Below are 11,953 nucleotides of genomic sequence, written 5' to 3' on the forward strand. Positions count from 1 at the left end.
ACACATATATATATATATATATATACACACACACACACATACACACACACATATACATCCAAGCATTATTAATCAATCATTTCTTTGAACACATTGTGTCTTTTTCTGAGATGGATCACTACTATGACGCGTTCAAACAGTATATCCCTATGCTACTTAGCCTCGGGGTAAACTCAGAGAGTTGCTTTCATATTGACTAAGATGTGTTTGCTGAAAGATCATAAATCAACAGTCTCTCATGGCTGCTGCTGCAACTGTTACGTGCTTGGATGAACGTCAGCTTTGACATTATTAAAGGACAGTAAAACACACATGTAGCACGCCATGACGTGAGAATCGGTTGACGGAGAGTGTGAGAAGCAACCAAGGGAGAAAAACGGCCCATATGTGTCCAATAGTATCAACACCTGGAGTTATAGCAGGTAAAGGATCTGAGAGAAATGAGCCATACTTCCCAAGTGAAGGAACACAGTTTCAGCCGTCAATAACGGGACAAACATATTGATTCCTCCATTAAGCAGCTTCCCATGATACCCTGAGGTTAAGGCTTTTCCTCCCCCGCTCTTCTGTACAGCAGAATAACCTCATTTAGACAACAGAAGCCGACAGTTTCAGTCTCTGCGGCTAGTTTAAGTTGTAGGCCTGGTTTAGGGAGTGAATATTTGATGCACAGATTTGACCTCCTCCGTGCTGTGGGTACTCAAAAGCGGTTTTCATCAGCCGAGTCAGGCTGGAGGTGAAGAGACGTTAATGTGTAAAAAAAGACAGAGTGAGAAAAGAGAGCGCTCCTGGCAATCACAGTAATTCCAGACGTGCTCTGCACACATATGATCAATAATTTCATTGATCAATCGCTCTGGCCCAATGCTCTGCTGCGCCGCTGCCAATCCAGACGAGTTCCAGCATACGGCCCGCCTGAAATGAGCTCCGCACACACTCCACTTCTTTCCTCCGCTCGCTGACTCTGAATGACTGACTCACTCACTCACTCACACAAACAGCTGGAGACTCTGTTTACCCACCGGAGTTCTATATTATCAAAGCACCCACGCTCCCCTGCTCATCTTTAGAAGCAGGGCACCTCTCTGTAGTTCTTCTTCTGTATCACCTCTTATCCCATGCCCATACTGAACGAATGGTGCGAATTAACCCTTTGCCACCCCTGCCAATGCAGTGTGAACTGAAAAAAACCTAATCAGCTATAAACATGTTTCTTTTGGCCACTTTTGATTCAGTTTCCAAATAATTATTAATCAGCATAGCCATTTTCAACATTGACACTGATTATAAGAAATGTTTCTTGAGCAGCAAATCAGCACATTAGAATGGTTTCTGAAGGATCATGGGACACTGTAGACAGGGGTAAAGAAAAAAATCATTTTTGCCATTATTTTTGATTAAATAAATGCAGCTTTGGTGAGCATACAGACTTTTCTAAAATATTAAACTTTTATATTTACTGTTATAAAATATTTAGAATAAGATTTACTATTACGGGGTGGCCAAAATTATTAGAACACTAGTATTTTCACCAGCTAAAAAAATTATTTTAAGTCAGTTATTTCTATCTTTTGCAGTAGTGTGTCAGTAGGAAATATCAGTTTATAATTCCAAACATTCATTTTGCCATTAACTGTAATATTCCAGTGAGATTTCTGTTTGCAAAAGGAGTCTGACAACAGCCAGTGTTCCACACAGAGATCTGATCTCTTCATCATCCAGTCTGTCTGGAATGACATGAAGAAACAGAACAAACTGAGACAGACTAAATCCAGAAGAACTGTGGCAACGTCTCCAAGATGCTTTAAGAGACCTTCCTGCAAAGCTACAATACTGTTAAAAGTTTTAGGCACTTGTGTAAAAATGCTGTAAAATGAGGGTGCTGTCAAAAATAATGTCATAAATAGACTTTCTTTATCAAATAACTTCTATTAACTAAATTAAATCAACATTTGATTCAACAATCAAATACTAGTGTTCTAATAATTTTGGCCACCACTGTATGTAATCTAAAAATATTGCAAATTTATTACCAAAAAAAAATAGCCAAGGGTTAATTTTGGATACCACCGAAGTAGATCTCGGCTGCTAACCTGACTCTCATCTCCCATCTCAACCTTTCTGCCCAGGAGAAACACTGAACCGTCCGTTATCTATGGCCACTGATCCCACTTGAGCAATATGACCCCTGATAGCCACACTGTCAATTTCATTAGCGCAATAGCAGGGAGGCTACTGCCCATTAAAGCCCTGCTGCGGAGCCAGCGCTGAATAGCATGGAGCCGAACTTCAACTACATTAACACACCGGGATAGTGTGATCTTTAATGCGCTTCTCAATGGAGGCTGGATTTCACAGGTAAGCTGGAGCTCTCATTCCCCTGGACTGATCATTTCCTGCTAGACAGCATGTGAGGTGGCTAATTAGTGCTCTTTGAAGGCTTTGTACGGCATGTTCCACCAAATCACGTAATTATGGCTCACGCTGGCCAGGCCCACTGCCACAGAGCCTCGCTTAATGACGAGCCACATTTCACATATTAGTTATCATTCGTGGAATGAAACTAATTGGAATATACATGATGAACAGTATAGAAAACACAAAACTCATATTCTCCACTCCATAGACCATCTATCCAAGTGGGGATTCATGAATATGGAAACTTGTCATAAAATAGGGATAATTATTGTTTTTGGCATGCATCAAATAAGCTTGAATTTGAAAAAAAAAAAAAGTTTGAGCAAGTTTAAGGGTGTTAATATAATATCTCACTTGACCCTGTCATGTAGTAAATGCAACTTTTAAGGATGCTCCAAATTAGTCTAACTAAAACTTAAAAAGAGCCAACTAATAAATAATAAATGACCAAAAGTGTTCTAAGTTCTCAATAAATAAGTAAATAAATAAATATAACTTTTCTTGCAATTCACAGTAATTTTTTTTTTTAATTCAGGTTGAATATTTATATTTTAAATATTTTTATTTAAATTGAATTCGAAATGTTTTTCATCCAGAAACAGACTAATGTACCTTTTTTGCTAATTAATATTTTAATTTTTGCTTTAGCACATTCATTGACAAAAAGAATGTGCTAAATTTTATTTGATTGAATTATTAATTTTACAAACAACATGTTGTCTTTATAATATCATGCTTACAATTTTTCTTACACAGTATATAATGTTTATGTATAAAAATGTATGGCTGCCTTTACATATGACGAAGGCTGTCCTCATCACATTTAGGGGTCCTTGGCATAAAAAAAAACTTCTGGTGTAAGAAAAATACAGTTTCACTGTTTAAATGCACTGTAAGAGAAAACTCTTTTGTGTTCCACAGTGAAAAAGAGAGTTTGACACAAGGATGATTTTTTGTGAATTTTCCCTTTAATTTAAGAATAAAAGTCAGGCGGTCCTCACAAGTATAGATAGAGGGTTTTGCATGTGACTAGACTCACCACAGGGGCCTTTGCGCATCACCTTGATGCGTCTCTGTGTATTGCACTGGGCCTTCTCCAGCTCACACTCATTGGAATAGGTAGAGGAGTCAGATCCGCACACCGGCGCCACCACAGACGTGCATACAATCTTCTTACAAACACACTCTCCTTTAGAGGGGTCAGTCGGGTCTCTCTCACACACCGCTCCAAATCCACACAGCTTTCCTCTGCAACCTATAAAGAGACACAGACATAAGAATCAATTTTAGAAAGCCACAATCACGTGACAAGTGCAGCGTTCTAGAAGACTACAGTCATATGAGGGCGGAAACAAAAGACCCTTGTAAAATAACTCATGCAAACCAGCACTCAGTTTAAAAACTCTTTTAGTTAACACATGACCTTTCGAGCTCCTGTCTGAAGAGACGTACGAGTCACGACATTATTATCGATGCTTTCTTTTTCTGAATCAATGAAAGCACTGTCTCAACACAAGCACTCTGCTAGGAGGACCTGGTTTTAGACAGTTCATTCAAAAACGAAAATTGACATAATTTAACATTCTATACCTGCATGACATTCTTTTGTGGAACACAGAATGTAAGTTTTCAAACTTCAAAAAGGACACAAAAGCATAATAAATGTGGTCCATACCACTCAAGTCTTCTGAAGCCATATAAACAGATTAGAATTTGACTCATTATATACTGAAAGTATTGACCTCCTCTCTAGTTTTCCTTGGAACATTAATTAGAGTTCATGAGAGAAGCTTCGATGTCCAATTAGTAAACAAATCATTCTTTTGAGTCAAAACGTTTCAATGAATCAGTTTGAATGATTCGATCACAAATCAGACTGATCATGATCTTGAGTTCAGAAATTTCAGTCTGTTTCTCACACTATTATATTATTTCAAACGACTATATATAGAATATAGAGCATGAGTTGTATGGACCACATTTATAATACTTTCATTGTGCTTATATGTTCATTTTGAAGCACTAGTCCTTGTTCAGAGACCATTTTCATATTTTCTGGGATTCTCAGAACTGGAAGTCGTCATAGTTGGCTAAACCTCTATAGTGGTGAATAGAAATGACAAATATAATTTTGCCTTCCCATTTGCCCCAATCCACAAAAATCCACAATATAGTTTCTATGACTTTCCAAAAAAATAATAAATATTGAGAGATTGATTACATTGGTCAGAAGAGAAAAGGATGACAAATTTGCCATCACTCCCGTAATGTACGGCATATATATATATATATATACACACACACACACACACACACATGTATATATATACGTGTATGTGTGTGCAAATAAATGATTTCCAGTATATTACAGAATTTTCATTTTTGGGATCTAAGGAGATATACAGCATTAGTTATTTTCTTATTCTAAATCAAAGCAAGCACAAGTCTATGCTGAGAAGACCTGGTCTTTGATGACTGATCTTTAAAACACGCACACACACACACACACACACTTGCTCTTTCACTTTTTCTTATCACGGACTACCAGAACAGGTCCAGACAGGGTGGCATGACCACTCGAAATGCTCCAGGATCTGTCTAGCTGTTCCTGATCACTGACTTCACTTCATACAAGAACACACAAACACATAAAACACACACACGTACACACAACTTTCCCTCGTTTCTGATACTGACAGGTGAGCATCTGTGTTAACTCCTCTGAGACGGTTTCGTTCTATTGCTTTCCTGTCTCACAACTGCCATCAAAACACAAACTTCCATAATTCCCCCAGGCAGGGTCCACTATGGAGCTGCCACAAACTGATTGACAGCCATCAGGTAAACGAAATGGGCTTTTTTTCTTTTTTATCAGTGACTAGCAGCTACCTACACAGAATCACACATGTGGAACGTGAGCGTGCACACATGAGCTTGAGGCGTGAGGAGAGTTGCATTTAAACTCCGCTGTCAATCTGACATGCACACCTGCCCACTGTTGTCTCCTTACACAGTGCTTGTCACCTCTGTGCCTGTTTGAGATTCATCGCAGCGCTGTGGCGGCCAGGCCCTTTGTTGATTCTGAGTAAATCAGGTTAAAACCAACAACTTGAGGACACAGTCATAGAGACTCTGTGAAAGCCTGCGGATCTCGGTGGGACTGGGCTGCAAAGGACGGCACTTCCTGGAGGCGCGCTCTTCAGTCACGTATCTAGAGACTAATTAAAGAGGCTGGTGTTATTCCTATTATCTTACACTGTATAAATTAATGTTCAGAAGAAATCAAGAAAAAACTGAAAAGAAAGAGCAGAAAATAAGGCAATTTGTTTTCTCAATCGTTATGTAATTTTGTTCCTTAAGTAATAATGCTATAATCAAATCATTATAATTATTGTAAACCACTTAACCTTTTACAATTTGCACAAAAATCTATATTCGTCAGGCAAAAATGGACAGCCAGAGAATTAAATAGAAACTTATGAATATATATATATATGTAATATAAACTTATAGGAATATATACTTTAGGAATGTTGTAATATTAAAATTCTGGTCAGTACAGTCAGATACATGCTTTAATGTTATGTCCGATAACTGCCAACATTAAAAATCCATACTATGCATACTATATATTGTGTATATACACACTGCTGTTCAAAACAAATCTTTTCTAACAATATAAGTCTTTACTATCACTTGCACATACTTGCTGAAGAAAAGTATTATTTTCTTTTTTTAAAAAGGAAGGAAAAAATTGACTGACCCCAAACCTTTAAGTAGCGTATATTGTTACAAAAGAGTTCCATTTTAAATAAATGCTGTTCTTTTTTTTTTTTTTACTTTTTATTCATCAAAGAATCCTGAAAAAATATCCAAATAAATAAATAAATAAATAAAATAAGAAGCTCAACCATTTCCAACACTGATAATAAATCAGCATATTAGAATGACTTCTGAAGAATCATGTGACACTGAAGACAGCATTGCATCACAGGAATAAATTACATTTGAAAGTATATTAAAATAGAAAACGTTATTTTAAATCGCAATAATAAAATATATTTTATTGGCTGAAAACCATTATGGTAGTGTTATATACCGTACACCAATATTACACCTCCAAAATCGTTTTGCAAAACGATTCCCATCTTTCTGATTATTATGTGAGCCCCACATAATAGTATTTCCATCAAATTCATTAATTTACAGATCTTTAATTAAAGCAATTAGAAACTTTAGATGCAAACACTTTTAATCGTGTAGATATTAACAGCCACAAATAAGAAGTCAGTGTTGACTCACAGTGACTCTCATTTCCCCACAATCCCTGTATCAATGGCTGTGGACTGTGTGCTTTGCACAGAGAAATCAAGCGTTTAAACCTAGTGGCTGTTGAGAATTATCAAATATAGATGTAATAATAGACTAGACCACCTGGATCTAGGGTCAGCGCCTGAACGGTGTGTGACTCTGAGCCCTAGAGAAACACACTACACTGCCGCACACAACCATACTAAATAAAGGCTGTGAGCGTGACAGGTGCTGAGTGTCGAAGCGATGCATATTCACGTTTTAATAATGCATATGCATGTGAAACATCTACTACTTAACGCTTTTTGAAAGGGGGGAGGGAATTTGAAGTCCATTCCATCATTGAGAGTAAAGCTTTTCCACAGCATGCGATTCTCCAGTGAGACAGACCACACAGGTTTTCATCCATATGTGTAGTTTATCAATCATTTAATCATTTCACATTCCGCATGACTTCACGTCAAGTGCTCGATTCGCGCTGCACCACCTGCGCCTTTGTTGAAACTCATATTAAGTACTCTTTTATTTGTAGCACACTGAACAAGCAGCCAAAATCTACACAAATGCTCCATCCAGGCTTTTGTCCTAACTAAAAATAACACAATACGTAAGTAAAAAAATCTTTAATGTAAATCGTTTTTGTATATACACTATACAGCAGTATACTGAAAATAAGTTTATGCTCATTTCCGCCCATTTTTACATTTAGATTACCTTCGCTGTGGTGTCACACACACACACACACACACACACACACTGCCGTTCAAAATAAATCTCTCTAAGTCTTTACTATCACTTTTTATCATATTTAACACATCCTTGCTGAAGAAAAGAAAAAAATATATTATTTTCTTAAAAAAAAAAAAAAAAAAAAAAATACTGACCCCAAATAATGACTTACAAAAGATTTCTATTTTAAATAAATGGTGTTCTTTTTAACGTTTTATTCACCAAATAATCCTGAAAAAAGTTGGAAAAGTTGTTGGAAAACAATTCCCATCTTTCTGATTATTTAGTGAGCCCACATAATAGTATTTCCATCAAATTCATTTACAGAACTTTAATTAAAACAATTAGACATTTTTTTAGAATTAGAATCTATTTTTCATACTATATATTATATATGTTATAATGCCTAACTTCACTTGTAGCATTGATTGATTCTAGATTTTAGAGTTTTATTTTATATTATTTAGACAAAACAGTATAGAATTTTACTATCACCAATTTATCAGTTATTAGCTATAAAAAGAAATATCGGCTTATCATTAACCGGCAGAATTTGATTATTGAAGCATCTCTAGTTCTGAGTGGCAGAAATTGTGGCAATTACGCATTCTGTGAAGTGAAAACCTGCTAGTCCTTCGGCACATATTGCTCATTATATATGCGTTAGGTACCCATGTCTTTTGCAACCTGCGTTATGTAGAAGTGCAAGCAGAGTCTTCCTGTGGCTGCACCTTTCTGCCATGATGTCAGCCTAGGCGTTTTGAGATTCACGCTCATTTTCCAGCCATGTGGTGCCACAGCCATGAGAGCTGGAACATGTTACCATGACAACAGCCCTCGAATCAATGGGAAAAAGACGTTGTTGGTTTTACAATGGGCCTCATTCGCACATATACAGGTACATCTCAAAAAATTAGAATATCATGAAAAAGGTCAATATTTTTTGTCACTCATTTCAGAAATGAAACCCATATATTATACAGATTCATTACTCACAGAGTGAAATATTTCAAGCCTTTATTTCTTGAAATTTTGATGATTATGGCTTACAGATAATGAAAACCCAAAATTCAGTGTCTCAGAAAATTAGAATATTGTGAAAAAGTTCAATATTGGAAAGTCATGGTGTCACAGAAATAAAGGCTTGAAATATTTCACTCTATGTGTAATGAATCTATATAATATATGGGTTTCACTTTCTGAAATGAGTGACAAAGAATATTGACCTTTTTCATGATATTCTAATTTTTTGAGATGTACCTGTAGATGTGCGTTAAGTTGTGCGAATGGAAGCTCAAGGCTTCAGATACAGTATATTTGTGCTTTCCGGATCAGATTTTTTATGAATTAACTTAAATTGGAAACTGCATAGTGAATCTATATATAAAGTAGTTATCTATACTATAATACTGTAGTTCTATAAAATACAATAATAAATGTCTCTTGCTCATTGCGTAAAATGTCGGTTTTGTGTTTTGTTAAACTGCTTCGGTTTGAAAGGAAGAGATCCATTATTGGTTGTTTTTAGTTTAAAACTGAGTCACTGTAATCATTTCACTTTAATAATATTAATGTTAATGCTAAATGATGGTCCAGTGGAGGTACATAAGACAAAAAGTGATACTAAAACACATATTAAAACACATTATTGGGTTGCTAAATAAATGGCTGAGGAATAATGGCCTGTTTGTGTCAGTGAGGACACGTTCATCTCCTGGGAGACATCCATTTTCTGAGATATTATTCTAAAAATCTCATTTATAACAAGTCCACCAGGGGTATGTGTGATACACCTCTGCTCTGTGCATGAGTAATGGAGAAAGACTCTGGAGACTTTGACCACTGACTCACGGTGAGGCAAACACAGCACCAGTTTTGCTCTACAATAACAAAAACAGACTAAGAGAGCGAGCGATTGGTGTCTAGTAGAATAAGCAGACTTCAGTATAACAGGTTGTACGTAAATCCCAGAGGCTTCCTATACAGATTTCTCAGTGTTTACTGTCTGATAAAGTTATCGACTACTCTGCACTGCAGTTATAAACAGAAGTTATTTGACTGGAGTTTCAGCAGATATTCACTGTGTGAGAGTATATGTGCAAGTTCGGAACTAAGGACTTAAGTTTTCTGCAATCTAAACTCCTCAGACTGTTTTCTGGTGGAAATTAGTCTAACTGCCCTTACAGCTTGTCCAAAGATTGTCTAGCCTAAGTGTTCTCCTAATCTAGTCAAGCTCTCTTAGCCTGCACAAAGCTAGTGTTACGTATCCGGTCCATGAACTTCCGTCTGCTAGCCATCAGAGGTCACCCTTTCCATTTTCATTGACTCTCGCACTACACACTGTTGCATATCACCCCGGACTACATATCCCATCAGCCATTGCACTGATTGCACACAGCACTTATTGCACACAGCACTGATTCTAGTTTAAGCTGTTATAACTGGTCTCTTAACCAACCTGAAGCTAGTTTAAACAAGTCTAACTGGTCTCAAAGTCTACCCAAAGATGGTTCAACCTGGTCTACCATTTTGATCCTGCCTGAAAATGGTTTAAGCATGCCCAGTTGGTCTCCCATTCTCCTGGTTTAATTGGTCTCCCATTCTGGTCAAGCCTATACACAACGCTTATTTAATCTGGTATATCTGGTCTCCTAAATTGGTTTAAGCAAATAACTGTTTACCCAGCTTGCATAAAGCTGGTGAAAGATGATATAATTGACCTCACAACAGACCAAAACTGGTTTATGCAAGTCTAACTGGCCTCCCAGCATGCCAAAAGCTGTTTTAAACCAGTCTAACTGATCTCCCTTCCTGTCAAGATCTCCTAGCATCCACAAAGCTGGTTTACGAAGGTATAGTCTCCCAGCCTACCCAAAAATGGTTTGTAATGGTCTAATTGGTCTCCAATTCTGGTTAAGTTCTCCTAGTTTCCACAAAGCTGGTTTAAGATGTTACAAATGATCCTGCCTGAAATTGTGTAAGCATGTTCAACCATTCCGCTGGTTTAAGGCGTTTTAATTGGTCCCCCATCCCCAAATCTTATTTAATCTGGTATATCTGGTCTCCTAAGTTGGTTTGAGCAAATAACCGTTTAGCCTGCATAAAGTTGGTAAAAGATGGTTTAATTGACCTCCCAACTGGCCAAAACTGGTTTAAGCAAGTCTGGTCTCCCAGCATGTCTAAAGCTGTTTAAACTGGTCTAAATGATCTCCAATTCGGGTCAAGATCTCCTAGCTTACATAAAGCTGGTTTAAGCAAGTATAACTGATCTCCAAAGATGGTTTAAAATGGTCTATTTGGTCCCCCAGCCTGGTCAAGCTCTTCTAACCTGCACAAAACTGGTTTAAGGAGGTATAACTGGTCTCCTAACATGCCTGAAACTGGCTTAAGTTAGTCCAGCTGGTCTCCCAACCTGGCTATCTGGTGTTCAGCTGGCTTTGCTGGTCTTTGCAGACTGTCCAGCTGAAGAGACTCTAAAGTTCCTCTAAAACCAGCAAACCAGACCAATGTGGGAGACCATCAAAACTTCTTAGACTGGTTTAAGACTTTTTTTTCCTTAGCTCTGCTTCCCTCTCACTCTGTTTATTTTGTCCACTTTCACCCTCTTCCTCCATGTCCTTCCATTTCATTACGTTTTATTAAAAACTAAAATGAAGGGTCGGAAAAAAGAAAAACAAATATAAAAGCTGGTGTTTTTTTTTTTCTCTGTAGCTATAGATAGTACACTGGGCAAAGGCAGGTCACGCCAAAGACACCCTCTATTTTCTCAATTTCCACATATAAAAGCCCAATCAATTCCTCTCTCTCTCTGTGCTCATTCCCGCCAGCTCGGGGCCTTGACCCCGGCTTAAACCTCGCTGAACTTATTTACCAGCGTCGACTCTTGGTTAAAACTCCCACACATCACAGACAAAGGGCAAGGGACAGAGAAAAGAGCCAGAATGAAGAAGTGCTATACATGAAAAGAAGATACACCGAAATGTGACTTTGTTTTTCTTCAGGCATGTTTATGGCAACCACTTTTAGGAAGGAGAGCCCACTGGACTACCAAAGGGCACTGTAGCCCAGGACAGCTAAATCTATGATGACAGGGTGGTCAAGGATATAGATGGAAGGCCCTTTTTCTTAAAGAATAAACACTCCAAAGGTTAGCAAGTAATCTAGATATTTTCAAACCAGAATCATACACACCTGTCCCTAAACGACACATAAAAACAAGATAAAATGGTTAGTTGGTTCATATGTCAGACAGTAAGTGGGCAGTTTTTAATCAGAATAGATTGTAGTGAGTAGTCAAAAGTCTGGTTTATGCTCATTTCTGCCCATTTTTACATTTAGATTACCTTTGCAGTGGTGTCTCACACACACACACACAGGTTTGTTTTTGTGAAAAGTGGGGACATCCCGGGACCTTAATGGTTTTTATATTTTACAGACCGTATATTCTATTGCTCTACACCAACTCTACCCCTAAACCTACCCCTCACAGGAAACT

General features: G+C 37.5%; 1 protein-coding gene across 1 annotated transcript in view; it reads right to left on the bottom strand.

Moving 5' to 3' along the window:
• Nucleotides 1-11,953, bottom strand: part of LOC107737670 (agrin-like) — a 283,048-nt gene that overhangs the window by 122,573 nt on the left and 148,522 nt on the right. Inside the window, exon 4 of the mRNA XM_016549260.1 lies at nt 3,458-3,673. Within this exon, the coding sequence (XP_016404746.1) occupies nt 3,458-3,673 (216 nt within the window). The remainder of the gene's footprint in view (nt 1-3,457; nt 3,674-11,953) is intronic.

This window comes from Sinocyclocheilus rhinocerous, unplaced genomic scaffold, assembly GCF_001515625.1.
Source record: "Sinocyclocheilus rhinocerous isolate Xijiao unplaced genomic scaffold, SAMN03320098_v1.1 scaffold72, whole genome shotgun sequence".
Lineage (NCBI taxonomy): Eukaryota > Metazoa > Chordata > Actinopteri > Cypriniformes > Cyprinidae > Sinocyclocheilus > Sinocyclocheilus rhinocerous.